The sequence below is a fragment of the Mauremys mutica genome, chromosome 20 (assembly GCF_020497125.1).
Source record: "Mauremys mutica isolate MM-2020 ecotype Southern chromosome 20, ASM2049712v1, whole genome shotgun sequence".
Taxonomy (NCBI): Eukaryota; Metazoa; Chordata; order Testudines; family Geoemydidae; genus Mauremys; species Mauremys mutica.
This window is the reverse complement of record NC_059091.1, coordinates 21603470-21626658: the sequence shown is the minus strand read 5'-3', so window position 1 is coordinate 21626658 and position 23189 is coordinate 21603470. Positions and strand designations below refer to the sequence as shown.

The window sequence follows — 23189 nt, the reverse complement described above, 5'->3', positions numbered from 1 at the left end:
ACACCAGACTTCACTGCGACTTTTTCAGTGCAGAGTAGTAGGTCCACTGTGTTATTTTTAGAGCTGGATAATGAAATAATAAAGTTGCCATATAGCACGGATATGAAGTATATTTGGCAAGTGGGATGGGGGAAAGGAGGGGTGGTCTCTGTTGGTGAAGCATAAACAGTGCTCAGATTTGGAAATCAGATTTGGTGAATATTAGCACCACCGCATCTATAGCCTATTCCTGCAACACATGGATTTTAGCTTATTTTCCTCTCTCTGCTCAGATGTAAATGCCCATCTGAAAAGTTGCAAGTGACCGTCTCTTACTTGTAGAAAACAGGTGGATGGAATCTGAGTCATCAATTGTGCTAACCTTTGTGGCCTTTAACAATCCACGTCTCGTGTTTCCCTGTTAGATCCTGAATAAAGGGAAGATCATTCGTGTAGGGAGACAGGCCAGGCAGGTGGGACAAAATCTGGTGATCATGTCCCTGCCCATCACTCCAGACCTCATCCCTTCATTCCGCATCGTGGCTTACTACCAAGTAGGAAATTCGGAGATTGTAGCAGACTCGGTCTGGCTGGACATCCAGGACACTTGCATGGGAACGGTATGTTGATATTCTAGTTGGCCTTCTATATGTTAATTCCTATGAAGGTATCGTTACGGGGGAGTTTTTCCTAGCCTGAAAGTGCCCACTGACTCTCAAAAGGGACTCTAAAAATGGCACCGTGGAACTGCTCATTGATTGTCTCCCAGCAAATTCTGGATCAGATTTGATTGGTTTATATGTACAAAGATGTTCCCCAGTCCTCACAAGCCAATGCTGTCAACCCACTCTAGGATCCGGGAGTTAAGCTGTGGTTCCTTCTAGCTCAGCAATAAAGACTCTGTGGATTGAAGTGGATGGAGCTGTACTGACTTGCACCAGCTGAGATCAGTGATCAGGCCCACAGAGCAGATCCATTACAGTTCACATTTCTTTGTAGATTTCCCAGGGCTGCCTGAGGGACAAATTCCCCTGAATCAGGCTCCGTGAATAAGAGGGCCCTGTGCTCAGTGGCCTTTTTTTTTTTTTTACTCACCTGGCGGTGCACCGGATCTTCAGTGGCACTTCAGTGGCAGGTCCTTCACTCACTCCGGATCTTCGGAGTGGCACTTTCCCAGCCAGAGCGCTACAAGCCCCCGGCCCCACTTCACTGGCCGGAGCACAGGGCGGAGCGTGGCAATCCCCGCAGCCCCGCTACCCCGGCCGGAGCCAAGCAATCCCCGCAGCCCCGCTTTCCCGGCGGAGTGCAGCAATCCGAAGTGCCGCCGAAGACTCGGTGTGCCGCCAGGTGAGTACAAGCCCCACGAATCGGGCCCCACACTTGCTAAATCTGGCCCTGGTCACCTTTCCATGATGGCTGGAACAAAGTGACCTCATGGACATTGGGTCCGATTCTGCTCTTAGTTACACCAGCATGAATATGGAGTAACAGCACTGAAGTCAGTGGAGCCACTCCAGATTTACACAGCTGCCCCTGAGATCAGAACTAGGCTTTCGGATGCTCAAGAAACATGAGGTCTGACGTCTTTTTCTCCTATGTTTTGCAAAGGAGGGTTCTTAGCTGCTCCCTCTGCTTTAAAACAAAACCTCTCCCTTCCCTCTCTTTCATACAGCTAGTGGTGAATGGAGCTACTGAAAGAGACAGGAGAATCCATGAACCGGGAACTCCAATGAAACTCAAGCTGGAAGGAGACCACAGAGCTTATGTCGGCCTGGTGGCTGTGGACAAAGGAGTCTACATTCTGAACAAAAACCACAAGATTACACAATCTAAGGTGGAGCATGAAAGATGTTGGTTGTAACTTGTGATGTTTATAGCGGGAAATGCAGCTGGACTCTTACCCTTGCTTGACGCTCCAGGGATGGCAAAAAGGGAAGTGAGTCTTTTGTTTGCAGACCTGCCTTTGGGGTGTGAGCTCGACTGTACTTTAACTGAGCTGGGCCGGGCCAGGTCAGTACTTGGCTGGGAGACACCCAGTGAAACCCAGGGTACTGCGGGGAGCGCTGTTCTGGACACACTAAAGGACACCCTGTCCTTTGGACAGTGTTGACCCAGATGGTGCTGGGTTGTAGGGGACTGTGTGGATGATGCAGTAGGGGGCGCTCTCCCTTCAGAGGCAGTTTTCACCTCAGTGCCCATGGTGGTGCTGTACATCAGGGAGTGGGGGTGTGCTCAGTAGGGGGCGCTCTCCCTCCCCCAGTCAGAGCTGCACCCAATGCCCCCAGTGTGGCGCTAGGGGGCACTGTGCTGCAGGGAAAAGTGTTAGTGACTCAACAGAGGGTGCACTTTCTTCTGAGTCAGCACTGATCCCCGGGCCCTATCAAGGTTCTAGGGGACGCAATTCTACTGAATGTGCCATTTCTCAGCTGACATATCAAACCGAGGTTCTGGTCATTAAATGTCCTGTGACCCTTTCCCCTGGGTGCTCTGGCTGAATTCTAACTTGGGTATTTAATTTCTCTCTGCCTAACATCCTCCTCTGTCTGGGTTCAACTGGCTGCACAATTCTTTCTTTCTTCTCCTAAAATCGGTTGTGTTGCTGGTGCAGAATGGCCGGTGTGTTCCATCCTAGAGGTGGATGCATTTCAGTGGGGATTGAATTGCAATAAATCCTTTACTTACAGCTCAGATTTTGCTTTCTTTTACACTGCTGCAAACACAGAGCTACTCAAAGGAAGTCAGTGGAGTTACTGCAGATTGCACGGTTATACCTGAGACCAGAATCTGGCTCACAGCCTGTATAATGCTTTGGGATCATGCTGGATGGCACCGTATAAATGAGAAGTGTCATTGTTAACAATAACCTCTCAACCATTGTGTTTGCATCGCACAGATCTGGGACGCGGTGGAGAAGAGTGACATTGGCTGTACGGCTGGCAGTGGAAAGAACAATCTGGGGGTATTTACGGATGCTGGACTGGCCCTGGAGACAAGCAGTAGGATTTCCACCCCCCAGAGAACAGGTATCACTCTGAATGGTCGCCATGAGCGATGGAGGAAGGGAGGAAAGAGTCAGCAAAGCAAGGCACAGTGACCTACACCACAAGCCCAGAGTAGGGACATCGGTCAAGCAGGGCAAATCCCACTGGAACGGCCTAGGAATGGAAATGTTGGGGTTACAGTGGGGGATGAGAATAAAGTCCTGAATTCCCACTGGCCCCCACCTATTAAAAGGGGGATTAATTTTAAGAATAGGATGGTTCCGAGGAGGGGATTCAAAGACCTTCTCTTCTAGTCCATTGGGTTTCTCCCACTTCCAAAGTATCTTTCTTCCCCCTGGCCTGGAAGGGATGGGCAGATGGTTGATTCTTCTCTCTGACTCTCTCTACCCCAGGCTGCAGGCTTTTGGGGGCAGCGCACGAGGAGGGAGGAAAGAATGAAGCCTCCTTCACTCTCCTCTCTTTCTGGTTGCTCTGGCTGGCTGTGCATCTGCCCAACAGCTCTTATGTGGCTCCCAGCTGGGACAGAAAGGAGCAATATGTTAAGTGCCAAAACAGCTTTTCTGGTTTTCTGATTTCCCCCTAAATCAACAGGGTTCTGCTCATTGAGGCCTGGACACATCTAGGAAATTTGGGAACTGACCAGATGAGGTGTTCAAAAGTTACCCTGTTACATCCAGACAGAGAAATGGCAGCAAGTTCAGTGTAGGGCCTCACTCAGTGGGTGGATTTTTATTTTCTGTTTCTCACTTCCTTCTGCAGATCCAGAGTGTCCCCAGCCAGCAAAACGCAGGCGTCGCTCCGTTCAGCTCATTGAGTATAAGGGAAACAAAGGTAGGTACTAATCAGGGGATTCCCTAGCGTGCCCAGTTTCACCCTGCTACAACCTCCTGCCAGCTGCATTTCCTGTAGCAGGAGACGGGGGAGTCTGGATAGAATTCCACATGAGATTGGAACTGGTCAGTTTATAGAGAGGATGCTAGAGAGGGATAGAAAACAATGAATGGTAAATTGCTCTTTGGGGCACGGATCATCTCTCTGTTCTGTGTTGGTTCAGCCCCCAGCACTGTGGGGTTCTGGGCCATGACTGGGGACCCAAAGTGCTACACAACTCAAATAACAACAACAGGTACATTGTTACATTACCCATAGAAGCACAAGGAGACACTCAACCCAACTGAATGGTTTCTAATTAAGAATTTATAAAAGGAACTATTTTCTTACACGATGCATAACTAACCCATAGTACTCACCACCACAGGATTGTATTGAGGCCAAGAGCCTAGCAAGATTCAAAAAAGGATGAGCCATTTACATGGAAAAGGAGGATGTTCACCATTCCATAGGATAGGATTTTCTAAGAAGACCTATACATCCTCATGCTTCAGGTCATGAGCCAACCTCTAATTGGAGTCAGGAAGAAACTTCTCTGTGGGCAGGTTATTCCACTCTGGGGTTTCTTGCATCTTTCTCTGAAGCTGCTGGTGCTAGTCACTGTTAGAGACAAAATACTGGATTAGACAGAGCAGAGTGCCAGTTCCTATGTTCCTTCTGTGGCCATGTCTACTAGTAAATGAGGGAGAGCAAGCGAGAGAGAGAGAGCGTGAGGACTAGAAGAAGCTTGGTAGGAATGACCTTCTGGCTTGTACATTTCAGCGGCAGATTACCAGGACCGGAAGCTGAAGAAATGCTGTGAAGATGGGATGCACGAGAACCCCATGGGGCACAGCTGCGAGAAGCGGGTTGGGTACATCCTGGGTACAGCCGAGTGCAAGAAGACCTTCCTCGACTGCTGCAATTATATCAAGACCATACGGGACAAGCTGCAGCGGGAGCTCCACCTGAAACTTGCAAGAAGCAAGTACCAGGATTTCAATATACTCAGAGGAGCAAGGCTGGGGGGATTGTTAGAGAATTAAGACCACACCACATGAACCAACCCTGCTAATGTTCACAGATTCCCCTGGTGAGAGATGGGCATGAATGCAGTGACAGCAATCCTGTTAGTCTTGCACCATGTTGATATGGGGACCAAGATGAGTCAGGGTAATAACCTCTTCACAGGTTGCCCCTGAGGTTTAACCTTTGTTTCTAAAGCACAGTCCTCTACCACTTGAGCTAAAGGGGTAACTCCCCTAGCTAGAAGTAGTAGTAGGCTCTTACCCTTTGCAGAATACCCACTAGAGGGCACACATGTAGCACTGAGCCAGAGGCTTATACCAGTGTTACAGGAGCCCAGAAAAGGCTAGCTCATGAGGGAACAGCAAGGCAGGCATGGAGAGAAGAAGCCTGTGGCTTCCCCTCCAGCCATTCAACCACATTCTAATTCATGCTCTTCTGGGCTAGCAGCATCAAAACTTGGCAATGTAGGTCAAACCAGGGATGCTTTCAGGTCAATTCTAGAGTAGGCCAACCCCCAAGTCCTTTCAGATTTGCCCCATCCCAATCAGTGTCACAGCAAAGCCAGACGGTCTGTGATTTAACTTCCCAGGTGACTTGGATGAAGATTTCATGTCCGAAGAAGATATCACCTCAAGGAGCCAGTTTCCAGAGAGCTGGCTATGGCAAGTGGAGCAGCTGACTGAGCGACCAAATGAACTGGGGTAAGAGCATGTGGCCGTGCCACTCCCATTCATCAAAGGGCCACATTCAGGCGTGGCATGGTGCAGCTCCCACTGAAGTCAGTGTCTCTCCACAGCAAGATCCCCAGTGGAGCCGGCTGGAGTATTTGTCATGAATTATGGCTGGAATTCAGCAGCTGATCCATATTCATAGTCACTCCTAGATTTTAAGGCCAGAAGGGGCCATTAGATCATCTAGTCTCACCTTCTGTATAACAGAGACCAGAGAATTTCATTCAGTTACTCCAGTTTTGAGCCCATATTTAGGTACCTAAAAGAACTGGCCCAACTTCCAGAGGTGCTGAGCAGCCAGCGATATCCCCTGGCTTCAGCCCTAATGAAAAACCAGGCTGCTAATTTAGGTGCCAAAATATGGATGTAGGTGTCTGGCTGTTTAGCTTTGGCCTTTTATCCTGTTCAGGAACCGTTCCTCATTTCCGTTTGTTATTCAGGGTGTGTTATTGGGTTGCTGAGTCCTGAGATATTGATGTTGCTTTCTAACTGGATGGCTGAACCTCTTTTTAAAAAAAATGGTAAATGAGACGCTGGGCCAGGAATATAATTCCCCTGCTTGGATAGCGCAGTAGTTTAAGCATTGGCCTGCTAAACTCTGAGTTGTGAGTTTAATCCTTGAGGGGGCCATTTAGGGAACTGGGGTAAAAACCTGTCTGGGGATTGGCCCTGTTTTGAACAGGGGGTTGGACGAGGTGACCTCTTGAGGTCCATTCCAGCCCTGATATTCTATGATTCATTGAATTAGACTTGGACACTACAATTAATGTCCTTACCCTTAAGACCTTTAAAGGAGGATCTAGATCCTTAGCAGGGGAGTGTCCATGAGTCCTAGCTCCTTCCTTCTGTAACAGGCTCTGTCTTTCTCTTTCCATGTAGAATTTCTTCCAAGACGGTGCCTTTTTTCCTGAAGGATTCCATCACCACCTGGGAAGTCCTGGCTGTGAGCCTTTCAGAGACCAAAGGTGAAGAACACCACAAGCTCTTCGGAGAACAGGCAGAAAAGCTAATGGGGAAAAGACCCCAGGCCACAATGGGCCTTGGAAAGGTCACAGTGAGATGGAACAATTGAGAAGACAGCAGACACATTTCAGGAATAAAGTAAAAGCCCCCCTGTCTCTGACCCTGGGTCTTTCCCCATTGCAGGGATCTGTGTGGCTGACCCCTATGAGATAAAAGTAATGAAAGATTTTTTCATTGACCTCCATCTGCCCTACTCTGTAGTGAGGAATGAGCAGGTGCAAATCCGGGCTATTCTCTACAACTATCGAGAACAAACAATTAAGGTAAGCTCACCGCCTCATGGGGCTCTGCAATGGACCTGAGGTGTCAATGCTTTGACAGACAGCCAAACCAAAACAAAATGGTGGAAGGCTTGTTCTTCTAGGGCCTGATCCCTTTGGGCTGGACACCTCCCATTGACTTTGTTGGGTGCTCAGCACCTTGCAGGATCAGGGCTGTGGAATCTACCCATTAAGAACATAAGAATGGCCATACTGGGTGAGACCAGTGGTCGATCTACCCCGGTAGCCTGTCTTCCGACAGTGACCAGTCCCAGATGCTTCAGAGGGAATGAACAGAACAGAACAGAATGATTCATCCCCTGTTGCCTATTCCCAGCTTCTGGCAAGATTGTATGATATAGAGGGAGGTAAATAAATACCCTTCTGGCTGCCATTCTTCTCTGGCTGGGCCTCAAATCTGTGAGTGGGTATCAGGTTCAGAGATTTCTGCTGACTCACACCGGTAGCCAGACCAGGTGGGTCTCATTACTTCCACTCAGGAACACCACAGGCTGTGGGCCTCTCTGAGGCAAGACAGAACTGGGGATGGTCCTGAAGGGCCTCTCAGGAAGGAGGTCAGGATACAGTCACATGCTTTGTAAGTACAGTCCTGTCTGTTATTTATTAAGATTAAAGGCAAACTCCAGTCAGAGGGTATGATTTGGATCAATGCCCTACAGTGTCATGGTGTGCAGACTGCCTGCTCATGAATCTCTGTTCTCTTCTCAGGTCCGGGTGGAGCTGCTGCACAACCCAGTTTTCTGCAGCGCATCCACTTCCAAGGCTAAATACCGACAGATCCTTGACATCAAAGCCAAGTCCTCCCTGGCCGTGCCATTAGTGATTGTCCCATTACAGCTGGGATGTCACTACATTGAGGTCAAGGCAGCGATATGGGGCAGTTTTGTGTCTGATGGCGTGAGGAAGAAACTGAAGGTTGTGGTAGGTATCAGGTGACAGGGGCATGATATCTGCTGGAGAGCAAGAGGCTGGAGGCCAGATTGGCTGGGTTCTGGAATTGGTGCTGTACTTTAACCTGTTACATTAATACCCTGCATCTCCATCCTCGTCTCACTTCCTCCCCTCCCCTGTGGCAACTACAGCAGGGCTGGGGCTGGCCTGGTTATCTTGCACTCGATCCTCTGAGTCGTCATATAAGAGACCTAAGTTCAGTTCCTCAGGCCCAGGGTCTTGCTCCTTGGACCAGTGGGTGCTGGAATCAGCGCATCCAGGGAGAACCTCATATCACTCAGCAGAGAGAGCTGAGCAAATGAGTAGCATTGGTGGGTTGTGAAGGGCGTCCCATTGGCCTGTCCCAGGAGATCACTGCAATGCTGGGTGAGAGAAAGATCCTCCACTGAAGATCAGGGCATAGAAAAGTCCTTCAGGGAGGTCACAGAGCAATGATGGAATTAATTGAGCTTCTCACTTCCTCGCCCTGCCAGACTCTGTTGTCCAGATTCATAAGAATGGCCATATGGGGTCAGACCAAAGTCCATCTAGCCCAGTATCCTGTTGTTAAGGCTAAATTCCACTCTGGTACTTCTAGTGTAGAAGGTGGGGGCCCGCAAGGATTCTAAAAATTAATACTGGCTACTCCAGGCTTGTATTAAACTCCCAAAGTTACAGCTTTTCTCTGACCTTGGCTTGGTAAACGCTGCCACCACCCAAATGCAAAAAAAAGCTCATGGAAGGCATGAGAAAAAAAACAAAGGAAATTAGTTGTAGTCACCAGCTAATCAAACAGCAGATGCACAAACCTCTTAGCACACAAAAATCCAAATCCTTCTTAAAAATGGTAAATTTTATTAAAAACAAAAAGGAAGAAAGTACATCTGGAATTTAGGTTTTTGCTAGATTTTAAAAGAACAATTCCAAAAATCAAGCACCCAAACTAGCTTTCTTGGGGGTTCAGCTTAAAGGTTACACGCAAACAAAAGCATCAGGGGTTAGCACAGAGGAGATCCACAAGCCAGAATAAGAAATAAACCTGATTATGTCTAACTAAACATTCCCTATCCAAATAATTTCTTCTATGTATGGAAGATACTTTTTCATACCTGGTTCAAACCTTCTACAGCATTCCTGCTCATAGCATTGCTGCTCTGTGTCCCTGCAGCCCAGAGAACAACAGACAAAGGGAAAGTTTCTTTTCCAATTTTTAAAAGTTCTAGCCTTCCCATTGGCTCTTTTAGTCAGGTGCCCACTTTTTTTTTCTTTACTGGGGCGACTTTTTAACCCTTACAGGTAAAGCAAGTAGGAAACAGCTACCAAGAGGGATTTTACAGCTAACTGGCTGGCTAGTGTCCATCAAAGGGAGTTACCCTCCCCCCCCTTCATTTATCACACCTGTCTTCCAACAATGGCCAATGCCAGGTGCCCCAGAGGGAATGACTAGAACAGGCAGTCGTCAAGTGATCCTTTCCCTGTCGCCCATTCCCAGCTTCTGGCAAAAATTCCTCCCGTTCATCTGTGGTGGAATCAGTGGTGTTACGCTTGGGATGAATTTGGCCTAGGGACTTCTTCTTGGATGAATCCTAACCACGATCCAAAACAAAAGAGGATGCTGCCTGAGGTTGAGGTCAGATTCCAGACTCATTGGGATGGAGCCTGATCTCAGTTTCACTTGACCGCGGACTTCCAGTGGAGTCACTCCTGATTCACACTGATCACAAGATCAGCAAGTTGCTCACCTTTTCCTACTGCTCTTCATTGTCTCTGGATGCTATTGTGCTTACTATGCTCTTGTTGTTCCTTTCTAGCCTGAAGGGATGAGGATGACCAAAACAATTATGTCTGTGGTACTGGATCCATCTGTGAAAGGAGCAGGTGAGTAGCCGCACTGCTTTGCCTTTATGTGGTGCCTCTCATCCTGAAGGTCTCAAAGAATTGCACAATCTATATCTATGTGAGAGCATCTCTGTTTTTGGAGTCCTTGTATCCAACCCAAACCCTTAATCGAATCTGCAGCAAACTTCCCTGAAAAAATCTGCCCTGGCATAGAAAAAATCATAGAAAAATCATAGAATTCAAGATCAGAAGGGACCATTATGATCATCTAGTCTGACCTCCTGCAAGATGCAGGCCACATAAGCCGATCCACCCACTCCTGAAATAATTCTCTCCCTTGACTCTGCTGTTGAATGCTCCAAATCATGATTTAAAGACTTCTAGTAGAAGATAATCCACCAGCAAGCGACCCCTGCCCCATGCTTCGGAGGAAGGCGAAAAACCTCCAGGGCCACTGCCAATCTACCCTGGAGGAAAATTCCTTCCCGACCCCAAATATGGCGATCAGATGAACCCCGAGCATGCGAGCAAGACTCTCCAGCCAGACCCTCTGGAAAAAGGCTAACAATATCCTATCATTGACCCTTTGTACTAATTACCCTTGTGGCATGTTATTGATCTATTGACTAAACCCGTTATCCTATCATACCATCCCCTCCATAAACTTATCTAGCTTAATCTTAAAGTCATGGAGGTCCTTTGCCCCCACTGTTTCCCTCGGTAGGCTGTTCCAGAATTGCACTCCTCTGATGGTTAGAAACCTTCGTCTAATTTCAAGCCTAAATTTCCTGACTGACACGTGCGAGATTTCAGAGGGATTGGTTTAGTGTTGGCTGAGATGGAGGTCAAAATCAGGCTCATCACAGAAGACTAGAATCAGCAATATGCAGAGCAATACAGCTGCCACTGAAATGCAGCCACCTCTGCCTGCCCCATATTCATAGCTTCCTGATTCCTATCTCAGCTGCCCCCTCCCTCCCTTTGCCCTAGCACATCAGTGGATTGTGCAGGGCTCTCTATGAACAAAGCTCAGCCGGCTGGACAGATTGCATTTCACTATCTCTTCTCCTCATCCTTCCTTTTCAGGGGGAGTCCAGGAAGTGAAGGTGAAAGCGGCAGATATAGATGACATGGTTCCAGACACAGAATCGGAGACCAAAGTCAGCATCCAAGGCAAGGGCCTCTGATTTGAAAGTGTTTTATGCTTTAGAAACAGAGTGAAGGGAGCAATGAATTCTTCTCTGGTAGCCACACTCGCAGGAGGTGGACCGATTACCCACTTGGTTCTGTTACAACTGTCTACGTGCACTATAGAGCATTAGTGGCCAAGATAGAGGAAGGTCATTGTCAGCGTGTGGCTAAACAAGGTGCTGACAGGAGAGACAAGTGCACAGAAATAAGGAGCACCCAGGGAGCAGCCTATGTCATTGGACAGGATGGCCTAGTGGTTTGGGCCCTAGCTTAGTATTTCAGAAGCCTGAGTTCAAGATCTTGCTCTTCCACAGACGTCCCTGGTAACTTTGGGCAGCTCCCTTAGCCTGTCTGTGCTTCGGTGCCCCCATCTGTAAAATGTGGATAATACCCCTTCCTTTGTCCCCATTCAGTTCAACCAGCAAGGGCTGGTGCTTTCAGAGTGGGAGTGTCGAGGTTCTATCCCCCACTGCTGGCAGAGCTGGAGTGAAGTACCTAGGAGGGCTTGGTGAGAAATGCTCAAAGCATTGTAGGAACTTTGTCGGCCCAGATCAATTTTTGCTGGGATAGGATCTGACTTTCATGAGGTTTGGGTGTGCTCAGCACCATGCAGGATTGAGCTCTCAATCTGCCCCTGCCCGCAGAGAGGTCTGTCTGTCTCTCTGTCCCCACCAGTGCCTGCTCTCCCTGCTTGAATTCACACTGCGTTATTTCCTTGGCCAGGAAACCCTGTGACAATCATTGTCGAAAATTCCATTGATGGGGCCAACCTGAAGCACCTCATTGTGACGCCGTCTGGCTCTGGGGAAGAGAACATGATCGGCATGACCCCCCCAGTCATCGCCACCATCTACCTGGACAGCACCGAGCAGTGGGAAAGGATCGGGGTGGAACGTAGGGCGGAAGCCATCAAGTTGATCATGCAAGGTAAGTACTTCTCATGCCAGACAGCAAATCCCTCTTCAGGCTCGTGTTAGGGACACAGGACTGGCCTCGAGGTCCATCTAGCCCAGTAGCCTGTGTCGGAGAGTGGCCGGTACCAAATGCTTCAGAAACCTCACGTTAAGCACATTGGGCAGTAGATAGAGAGCCCAGGATCAGGCAGCTAGTCTGGCACTCAGGGGACCCCAGTTCAGTTCCCTGCTCTGCCACAGACTCCTGGTGCGATGTTGGGCAAGTCACTTAATCTCTCTGTGACTCCATTTCCCCCTCTGCAAATGGGGAGAGTCTCAGTGCCCTGCTGGCAGGGGGGTTGTGAGGGTAGATGGCAGGAGCTCCGCAAGCTCCCACTGGCACCCAGATTGTGGCCTCTTCCCCATGAAGCCCTGCCCCCTCTCTGCCCCTCCCCCTGTGGGCCACCCACGCTCCGCCCCGAGGCCCTGCCCCACTAGGCTCCTTCCCCCCGAGGCCTTGCCCTTGCTCCACCTCTTCCCGCCTCCATTCTGCTGCTCACTCCCCTCCACCCCCCATCACTCACCCATGAGGCAGGAAAAAAGCAGGAGAGGCCATGTCCCCCTGGCACCCCCCATTCCGGCACCCCTGGTAGATACATTGAAGAATGTGAGTCACCCGGGTACTATGGGAATGGGGGCCAGATAAGCCCCTGAAATAGAGAGAGAATCTGCCTCCCACTTTAGGTCTCCTACTCCCTTTAGAGGTTGGTTTAAGTTCTGAAGCATGAGGTTTAATATCCCTCCCCCAGTGTACACCGGCATTACTCATGATAACTCGGAATAGACCTTCCTATGCAGAGAAACACCCAACCCCATTTTCAGTCCTGCTGGGCTTTTGGGTTCCTGTTCATTGCTAGCCCATGGCTGTTGTGCGGGGGATGGGATGGTCGTGGGGTGGAGGCCATTCACCCACAGTTCAAATCCATGACAGGGAGCGAGGAAGGATAGAAAATCTCATGACCATCGAGAGAACTTGGTAGGTTTCAGCCTAGCTCCTGAAGGAACAGGTGTCCCTTTCCCTACACCGCGGGCCCCTTTGTGGGCTGCCTACATTAGGCGTGGAGTTTGAACTACAAACATCCCATCCATTAAGCTTTTACAATATGGGGAAACTGAGGCAGGCAGCGACTTGCCCAACAGCACATCACACAGTGAGTGACAGAACTGAGAACTGAACCCAGGAGTCCTGACTCACAGCATCTTGCTCCAAACATTAACCCACCCTCCCCTCCCAGAGCCTGGCATAGAACCCAGGCAATCCGCCTCCCAGGTCCCCATACACTGTAATCACTTGGCCCCACTCCCACCCCGAAGGGAGGATTCATGCTGGTGAGGAACAGGGCAGTGCCCATGCCAGTCGGCTTCCCCACCCGACAGCTTTCTGCCTTTGCTTCCCTTGAGTTGCTGTGTCCCTCCTGAGAGACACCTGCAGAAAAAGGGAGAGCCTCCCAACTCAGACAGCAGCGGCAGGGGTCACAGCTCTTACTTCATTTGCCTTATGCATGTAAAGTCCTCATTAGATGCTCGCCAGACATGACACAGCTCCTTCGTACTCTCCCTGTTTCAGGTTATACACAACAGATGGTTTACAAAAAACCCGACTTCTCATACGCAGCTTTCAAAGACCGGCCATCAAGCACTTGGTGAGGACAGTGGGTTTTCTAATGCACCCTCTTGCTCAGCGTTAGCCTGATCCTACACATGTAATTTGTGAGCCAGAGCAAGTCAGTCTCCAGCCCAAAACCAGAGGGCAAAGGTCAACATACACAATGGGAAAAAAATACCCAATCCAACTCCCACAGATGGCAATGGAACGACACCCAAAGATGAGACAGGCACCTGGCAGGATTTACAAAAGCACCTAAGCAGAGTAGGGGCTTAATTCCCTTTGAAAGTCAATGGGACTTGGGTGCCTAACTCACTTAGGCACTTTGGAAAATCCCGCTAGGTGCCTATTTGCATCTTTAGGTGCCTAAATACATTGTAAATGTGGCCCCAGTGATTTCAGTGACAGGTCAGTGTGGGTGAGCGGATAGCTTGAGAGATTGGGAATGAATAAAGCGAAGATTTAGTCATGGGTATTTTTAGTAAAAGTCATGGACAGGCCACAGGCAATAAACAAAAATTCACGGCCCATGACCTGTCCATGACTTTTACCAGAAATACCCCATCAGGGTGTCACATCCCTGACTAATTCTTAGCTGCTCCTAGGGCACCACTGCTCTGGGGGTCCCCAGGGAGCTGCTGCTCTGGGGGTCTCCTTGATGCTGCTGATCTGGATGTCCCTGGAGCGCTGGGGGATTCCCGGGGGCTGACAGCTGGCTCCTGCTCCGGCGGCAGGGTCTGACTGCATCCGGCTGCCCACTGTTCCAAGGCCCCCGGGACTGCGCTCCGACGGCCTCTGGGGCTGCTCCCAGGACCGCTGCTCCAGACCCTGCTCAGACTGCCCCCAGGGTGGCCCCTGGCACTGCTGCTGCTCAGGCGGTCCCTGGGGACGCCCCCAGGACTGATGCTCAGGCGGTCCCGGGGCCAGCCACACCAGCTGCTGCAGCTGTGGAAGCCATGGAAAGTCACGGAATCCATGACTTCCACAACCTCCATGACAGACTTGCAGCCTTAGTAATGAACTCCAGATCCTTTCCTTTTTAGGTGGCTAGTTTGTAACTGGCTCAGACTAATCGTTACCATCTTGACGGCTGTTCACTGGCTTGTGTGAAGTTGAGTTTGGTGACTCTCCGGTCCAGTTCCCAGTGGCCAGCTGTCCACAGAGCGCCCCCAACCCCACCATCCTGGTCATACCACTGCAGGCAGGGAGAGTTCAGCTGGCTTAAGTAGAGCCAGCCGTAATGGGGAGCAGTGTCTGGATGCGCTTTCCCAGACAAGTGGTGACATTTTCCCTAGCTCCCGCTCACTCAGATTACCATAAACTGGCCTACATGAGCCTCCCTCCATTTACTGCTGTGAAATGTCTCAACTCATACCTGAGTGCAGACGGTCCAGCTTTCACACTAAGGGCAATTCCAGGAAGGCAGGAGTGACCGTGATGTGATTGATTCTGCCCTCAGGCTGACGGCATATGTGACAAAGGTCTTTGCCATGGCAAAGAAACTGGTGCCCATTGAAAACCAAGTTATCTGTGGGGCGGTGAAATGGCTGACCCTGGAAAAGCAGAAACTGGATGGAGTCTTCCAAGAAGATGCCCCCGTAATCCATGGAGAGATGGTTGTACGTGTTTCCTTTGACTTTTACACACACTTTTACACACCAATCACTACCCACCTCAATCATACAGTCTCCCACAGTATTCTTGCCAGCATGTTAAAGAAGTGTGGGCTGGATGGTAAGGTGGATAGAAAACTGGCTAGATGGTCGGGCTCAACGGGTAGTGATCAATGGTTCCATGTCTCATTGGCAGCCGGTATCAGGTGGAGTGCCCCAAGGGTCGGTGCTGGGGCCGGTTTTGTTCAATATCTTCATTAACGATCTGGAGGATGGTGTGGACTGCACCCTTAGCAAGTTTGCAGATGACACTAAACTGGGAGGAGTGGTTGATACGCTGGAGGGTAGGGATAGGATACAGAGGGACCTAGACAAATTAGAGGATTGGGCCAAAAGAAATATGATGAGGTTCAACAAGGACAAGTGCAGAGTCCTGCACTTAGGACGGAGGAATCCCATGCACTGCTACAGACTAGGGACCGAATGGCTGGGCAGCAGTTCTGCAGAAAAGGACCTAGGGGTTACGGTGGACGAAAAGCTGAATATGAGTCAACAGTGTGCCCTTGTTGCCAAGAAGGCTAATGGCATTTTGGGTTGTATAAGTAGGGGCATTTCCAGCAGATCGAGGGATGTGATCATTCCCCTCTATTCAGCACTGGTGAGGCCTCATTTGGAGTACTGAGTCCAGTTTTGGGCCCCACACTACAGGAAGGATGTGGATAAATTGGAGAGAGTCCAGCGGAGGGCAACAAAAATGATTAGGGGGCTGGAGCACATGACTTATGAGGAGAGGCTGAGGGAACTGAGATTGTTTAGCCTGCAGAAGAGAAGAATGAGGGGGGATTTGATAGCTGCTTTCAACTACCTGAAAGGGGGTTCCAAAGAGGATGGATCTAGACTGTTCTCAGTGGTAGAAGATGACAGAACAAGGAGTAATGGTCTCAAGTTGCAGAGGGGGAGGTTTAGGTTGGACATTAGGAAAAACTTTTTCACTAGTAGGGTGGTGAAGAACTGGAATGGGTTACCTAGGGAGGTGGTGGAATCTCCTTCCTTAGAGGTTTTTAAGGTCAGGCTTGCCAAAGCCCTGGCTGGGATGATTTAGTTGGGTTTGGTCCTGCTTTGAGCAGGGGGTTGGACTAGATGACCTCCTGAGGTCCCTTCCAACCCTGAGATTCTATGATTCTATGATCACAGCAACTTGTTGGTTCATAATTCAAAGGGACGTCTTACTGGGCTACATCCCAAAGTCTGTGCTCACGCAGACTGATCTCCTCTTTCTCTCCCGGTGCAGTTACATGGGCAGCAGTGAATGGGGATTCAGGCCCAATGGACCAGAATGTATCTATTTAGTCCTTAGTGGACTTCCTGGAGTCTTTGGCACTTCTCCCTTGTTGGGGGTAAACATTCTGTTGTGGGTAGATCATTTTGGGTTTTGTTGTTCGAAGTTTAGGAGTGAAAGGGGGAGTCATTGTTGGAGCTAGGGGTGTTAGGGTTGGGATTTAGGGGTGCCAGGGTTTAGGGCATGTCAGTGTTAGGGTTTATTAGGTAAAAGGGGGTGTCAGTGTCAGGCTTTTGGGGGTGTCAGTGTTAGCGTTTAGGGTAGAAGGGGTTGTCAGAGGCGAGGTTTGGGGGTTTCAGTGTCGGTTTAAGGTGTAGAAGGGGGTATCGGTGTCTGGATTTAGGTTTTTGGGGTCTTAGTAGTGGGGTTTAGGGTTTGAAGTGTTAGGGTTTAGGGATTGAAGGGGTGTCAGGGTTTAGCAGAGGTGCTGGAACTAGGGGTGTGCGGAGTGCTGCAACAATCCCTGGCTTGAAGTGGTTTCCATTATATACAGCAGGGGTGGCCAACCGGCAGCTCCAGAACTGCATGTGGCTCAAAAGAAAATATGCGGCTTCTTTCAGAAGTCAACTGTGGGGGAAAAATGGTGGGTGCTCAGCACCCACCGGCAGCCCTGTCAGTCCCTCACCCCTCCCACCTGTTGGCGCGCGCCCCCCATCAGCACCTGCCCCTCCCACCTGCCCACCCGCCGCCACGATCAGCTTTTTCACAGCGTTGTGGCTCTGGGAGGGAGGAGGAGGAGCGAGGAGTGCCCATCCCCCATCCCTCCCCCAACCCCTCCTGCTGCCAGGGGCGGCTCTAGGAATTGCGCCACCCCAAGCATGGCGGCACACCGCGGGGGGCACTCTGGTGGTCGCCGGTCCCACGGCTCCAGTGGACCTCCTGCAGACGTGCCTGCGAAGGGTCCGCTGGTCCTGCGGCTTCGGTGGACCTCCCACAGGCACGCCTGCGGATGCTCCACCGGAGCCGTGGGACCTACGGACCGTCCGCAGGCATGCCTGTGGGGGGTCTACCAGAGCCGCCTGCTGCCCTCCTGCGGCACGCCGCCCCAAGCGCACGCTTGGCGCGCTGGGGTCTGGAGCCGGCCCTGTCTGCTGCGATCAGCTGTTTCGCTGCATTGAGGTGGCTTAGGAAGCAGGTAGGGGGGCTGGGTGCTGCGTCCTCGTTCCTCCCCCTCCCTTCCTGAGCCTCCTGAATGCCGAGAAGCAGCTGATCGCAGCAGGAAGTGCTGGGGGAGGGAGGAGCGAGGACCCAGTGCACATCCTCCCCCCCCCCCAGTCCCCTTGCCTGCTGCCCCTGTTTCGCACCAGGAGGCTCTGGGAGGGAGAGGGGGAGGAGGAAGGACATGGCTTACTGGGGGAGGAGGTGGAACGGGGCAGGAAGAGGCAGAGGTGGGGCAGGGTGGGGGTGGGGACTTGGTGAAAGGGGTGGAGTGGGAGGCGGGGCCTGGGTCAGAACCAGGTGTCCAGCAACCCCTGGTCGGAGCCTGGTCTCCTTCAATAAAGTGCACAGTGACTGCTGGTGTGGAAATTTGTAATCAACATTTTTCTTACACCATCTAACAATGGAAGGCAAGTGCAAACGGAAAAGAAAATACACAGATGAAAATCGAGGCTTCCAACAGGAGTGAGAGCAGAAGTACTTTTTCGTTGAACGTAATGGTAAGGCCATGTGTCTTCTTTGCCAGACGTGCGTCTCTCAGTTCAAATCTTCAAACTTGCAGAATCATTTCGCTTCTAGCCATGTACATATGGATCAAGAATTCCCACAAGGTTCTGAAAACTGAACATTTTGAAAAAACAAACAGATGTAGAAGCCCGGTTCTTCACTGGATTTGCCAACTGATCACGACGGACTTCTATTATGTGTCCTGGCATGTAGCCCATGCAAAAAAGCCCTACTCTGAAGGCGAGTTTATAAAAATGTGCCTCACTGATGTGATTTCAATCCTGTCATCAGAGAACGAGAATCTACAGAAGAGAATTTCTGGCCTGCAGCTTTCATGCCACACAACAGAACGCAGAATCTCCGATCTGAACAGTGACATCGAATCGCAACTGCACTTGCAACTTCAGCAGTGTGAGTGTTTGAGCATCACTTTGGATGAGTCGTGCGATGTACAGGATAAACCTCAATTATCAATATTTGTCCGGATTGTGTTTGACCACTGTGTTGTAAAGGAAGAACTCCTGGATATCGTCCCACTAAAGGACAGAACTCGTGGACGAGATCTAAAGGAGTCACTGATGTTGTTGGCTGCGAAACACCACTTCCCTTTACAGAAGCTCACTGCCATTGCAACAGATGGGGCTCAGTCCATGTGGGGATCTGTGAATGGATTAGTAGGGCTTTGTAAGTCTGACGAGAGCTTTCCTGAATTTTGGATATTTCACTGTATTATTCATCGGGAGCAATTGGTATGTAAAAATCTCAAATTTGATCATGTCATGAAACCAGTCTTGCACATTGTGAATTTCATTTGCTCAAATGCATTCAATCACAAACAATTTCAAAATCTAATCCAAGAACTGGATGAAGACGACTTCCCTGCCGATTTGTCTTTTCACTGCGCAGTTCGATGGCTCTCAAGAGATAAAGTTATTTCCTGTTTTTTCGAGCTCTTGGAACCAGTAAAATTGTTTATGGAGGAGAAGCAAAGAATACACCCTGAGCTTACAGATCCTGGGTGGGTTCTAGACTTGGCATTTCTTGCAGACATGCTGCTGCATTTGGATAAACTAAACATGGACTTAGAAGGAAAATTCAGGTTGCTGTCTCGTCTAGTGCAAAATGTATTTGCGTTCATGAACAAACTGCAGTTGTTTCACAGACAAATGCTTGAGGGAGAGCTGACACACTTTCCCTCAATGTCACAACTTCCAGACAGATCAAAAGCAGATGCAGCAGAACCCCTAAAACGGAGCACAACTAGATATGCGAGCGTGATTAAAGATCTTAAGGACAGTTTTGAGGAAAGATTCCAAGATTTGCAGCAGAAAAGACCGCAAATCAGATTTGTGATTGACCCTTTTAGTGCTAAAGCCGATTGTCTGAAGCCCCCTTTAGTTACTGGCGAAGCAACATCCCAGATGGAAATAATAGAACTTTTGGAAGATGACAGATTGAAATCTGTTCAGAAGACAGAGGGGACCCTCACTTTCTGGAAACCTGTACCAGAGGATAAATACCCCAACATCAGTGGTGCAGCCCTAAAATTAATCTCAGTGTTTGCCTCGACCGATCTTTGAGTCTCTTTTCTCAACACTCAAACACGTGAAATCCAAGCACCAATCCGTTTTGACAGACAGCCACTTAAGAGAACTGCTGCATGTGAACACAACTGAACACAAACCAGACTTCAAGGGAATTGTTGAAAGCAAAGATTGCCAGAAGTCCCACTAAGTAAAACGTTAAGACAAGTTATTGTTATTATCATTAACTATATATTATAAATGCATAATAAATATACATTATCAAATTATATAATGATTGTGTGTGAATATATTACATAATACTGTGGCTCTTTGGCAATGTACATTGGTAAATTCTGGCTCCTTCTCAGGCTCAGGTTGGCCACCCCGATATACAGGGTTACAGTTTGGTTCAATGGCTCTCAGCACCCCACTATAAACATTGTTCCAGCACCCTTGGGGTTTAGGGCTGTTGGGGTTTAGGGCTGTCAGTATCTAGGTTTAAGGGGTCTCAGTGTTAGGGTTTAGGGTAGAAGAGGGGTTATCCGTGTCTGGGTTTATTAGATAGAAGGGAGTGGGGTTAGTGCTGCGAGTGTTGTTCTGGTGGTGGAAAGACATCTCCAAAGGGGATCGTTTTGCAGTGTTTACTAAAAATGCTTAGGCTCTGGCCTGGCCTGATCTCCCCTGGGCATTGGTTCCCCAGCCAGCTCCCCTCAACTGAGAATGCCTTGTCCACGCCTCTCATGCACTTCATCCTGGGCTTAGTGATTTGCATTGCCCCAGAGGAGCGCAGCTGTCTTGGTGCTTCACAGGACAAACTTTGGGGCTTGATCCATTAACTGCACTGGAAGCTGCCTGGGAGCTAGTGACGGGACCTGAGCACTGGCCTGGTGAGCTAAATTCTCTCAAGCTGGTTTAATACGAAGCATCTCTATTGACTTGGATGGAGTTCCTCCACACTGACAAAGGAGTAACTGAGATCAGAACCTGGCCCATTGCAGGACAGGTGTCTGTTAGCCAAAGGGAGGTAGCTTTCTAGGAAGCATGTGTTCTGCTATAATTTCCTATGCTGAGGTCCTAGGATTAATTATTTCTTTTCATGGTACTCGGGGGACTTTCTTATCCCAAATCTGTCCTTTGCTCCCCTTTAGGGAGGGTACAAGGGTGCTGAGCCTGATGTCTCTTTAACGGCTTTTGTGCTGATTGCATTGGAAGAGGCCAAGGACATCTGCAAGGATCAAGTCAATGTGAGTATCTCTGCACCATAGATTCACGTCTACGTTCATACCCAGGTTTTCCCATCTTTCCATCCCCTATCAACCACGCCCCGTGGCGTGTGGAATTTGCTGGGGCAGGAGTTAGTGGGTTGCCAGATAGTCTTCTCTTCCTCACACACCCATTGAGGAGCTCAGGTCTCGAATGCCTGAGACGCAGCCTTCGGAGTCCTCCAACGATCTTGCAAGAGTCTGCCAGGAAAACGAGAGAAGCTGGGCTTGGATATTTATCAGATAAAAAAACAAACAGAAAAAAACGATTTAAAATAACATAGAGACCATCTTCAAAAGAAGCAGTGAGTCCTTATTTGGGTTTGGCTTTATGCTATGGTTTAACGGCCTCTCCATCTACAAAAGGAGAGAATATCAGAATACAAGGCTTTCAGAATTACAAGCTGGGCGGGTTTAAGTTTCCTGTTATTATTATAATTATTATTTATATTGAGGTAACCCCTTGGAGCGGCAGTCCATGACCAGAGATCCCGTTGTGCCAGGTGCTGTACAAACACAGAACCAGAAGACAGTCTCTGCTTCAGAAAGTTTGCAATCTAAGCATGCAGGAATATTAAGGGGAACTAGACGGGTCACGGGATTAGTTACGGGACATTGATTTACATATTTAGATTTAAAATAATTTTTAAAAGATGCATATGCAATGCTCTAGCACAGGGTGGGCAAACTACGGCCCATGGCCCACGTCTGGCCTATCAGACCTTTTAATCTGGCCCTCGAACTCCTGCTGGGGAGTGAGGTCAGGGTCTGCTCTGTGTGGCTCCCGGAAACAACGGCATGTCCCCCTTCTTGTTCCTACATGTAGAGGCAGCCAGGAGCTCCGCACGCTGCCCCCCACTCCAAGCACCACGCCCGCAGCTCCCATTGGCCAGGGAGTGCAGCCAATAGGAGCTGCAGGGGTGACGCCTGTGGATGGGGCAGCGCACAGAGCCACCTCGCCGTGCCTCTGCGTAGGAGCCAGAAAGGGGACATGCTGCTGCTTCCAGGAGCTGCTTGAGGTTAACACTGCTTGGAGCCTGCATCCCTATCCCCCTCCCAGGACCCAGCCCACTGCCCCAGCCCTAATCCCCCTCCTGCCCTCCGAACCCCTCGGTCCCAGCCCAGAGCATCCTCCTACACTCCAAACCCCTCATCCCAAGCTCCATCCTAGAGCCCTCAACCCTCCCTCCCCCCAATACCCCAACCCCCTGCCCCAGCCCAGAGCCTCCTGTACCCATAACTTCTCATTTCTGGGCCCACCCCAGAGCCCAAACCCCCAGCCGGAGCCCTCACCCCATCCCACACCCCAACCCCCAATTTAGTGAGCATTCATATTCCATACCCAGATGTGGCCCTCAGGCCAAAAAGTTTGCCCATCCCAGCTCTAGCACCCTGCCACGTCATTAACCACACAGTTATATCCCCCAGGGTTAAAGTGATCATTTCAGTAGGAACTCAGCTGGCCAGACAGCAACAGAACCTCCTTTCTACCCCCTCATCTTTAGGAGAAGCAAACCCTCAGCCCTTTCCAAGAACCCTATCAAAGAGGTGTGTTTTGCAGCATGCTCAGGTCACCACATTTGAGCTATTTCAGGCCAAGCTGGGGAACAATTTCCAGAGTTTTGGAGCCCTTGTAGAGAACAGCCTGGCAGCTGCCCCCTCTCTTTTATAGTGTGGGGGAGCCAGCTGACTGCAGCTGTAGCAGTACGGCATGAGGAGAGAGGAAGTCATCTATAGGATGAAGACAGCATGGCCTAGTGGATAGTGCACTGGACGAGGCTTCAGGAGACTTGAGTTCTCATCCCACCTGCTGGGAGACCTCAGGCAAATAACTTTCCTGCTCTGTACCTCAGTTTCCCTTTCTGTAATATGGGGTTAATAAGACTGACCTCCTTTATAAAGAGCTTGGAGATCTGCTGAGAAGTGTTATATAGGAGCTTGGTATTATTAGATCCTAGGACCCGGTGAAACCAGGACAGGGGGACGACACTACCCTCTCATCTCGCGGAGACTTGCTCGGCCACTACCGTTAGTGGGGCTAAACAGAGGACATCCTCCTCCAGAATTGCCTCCATCTTTCTTCTTCAGGCTTGCCAGTCCTCCATTTGCTCCATATGCACTTTGTCCTCCTGTCCACTGTCTGTCCACTATTTTCTTGGCCAGCCTCTTGTTTTCCACCTGTAAATGTGACTCTCAAACGCCTCCCTAACAGGATTCCCTTCACAAGCGCTGACTTTTATTTTTCCCGGTGGGTGCTCCCCCTTCACTCCGCCCTGAGGCCCCATCCCCACTTCACCCCTTCCCTGCACTTGCTCCACCTCTTCCTGCCCCCGCTCCTCCCCCTCCCTGC

The 23189-nt window shown here is 49.9% G+C and overlaps 1 protein-coding gene across 3 annotated transcripts in view; it reads left to right on the top strand.

Annotated features, from left to right (window-relative positions):
- The window catches only part of LOC123353427 (complement C3-like), a 51559-nt gene extending 28976 nt beyond the window's left edge, over positions 1–22583 (top strand). The window contains exons 13-28 of one of the 3 annotated variants that reach the window (XM_044994493.1): positions 405–599; positions 1652–1813; positions 2873–3002; positions 3741–3812; positions 4635–4835; positions 5470–5581; positions 6491–6576; positions 6758–6897; positions 7624–7836; positions 9657–9723; positions 10771–10857; positions 11599–11802; positions 13396–13471; positions 14894–15053; positions 20726–20821; positions 22512–22583. In XM_044994493.1, the coding sequence (XP_044850428.1) occupies positions 405–599; positions 1652–1813; positions 2873–3002; positions 3741–3812; positions 4635–4835; positions 5470–5581; positions 6491–6576; positions 6758–6897; positions 7624–7836; positions 9657–9723; positions 10771–10857; positions 11599–11802; positions 13396–13471; positions 14894–15053; positions 20726–20821; positions 22512–22529 (2019 nt within the window). In that variant the 3' untranslated portion in view covers positions 22530–22583. Of the gene's footprint in view, positions 1–404; positions 600–1651; positions 1814–2872; positions 3003–3740; positions 3813–4634; positions 4836–5469; positions 5582–6490; positions 6577–6757; positions 6898–7623; positions 7837–9656; positions 9724–10770; positions 10858–11598; positions 11803–13395; positions 13472–14893; positions 15054–20725; positions 21244–22511 lie in introns of those variants that run through there. The other 2 variants (XM_044994492.1, XM_044994494.1) reach the window with 2 other exon arrangements.
- The last annotated feature ends 606 nt before the right edge of the window (positions 22584–23189 follow it).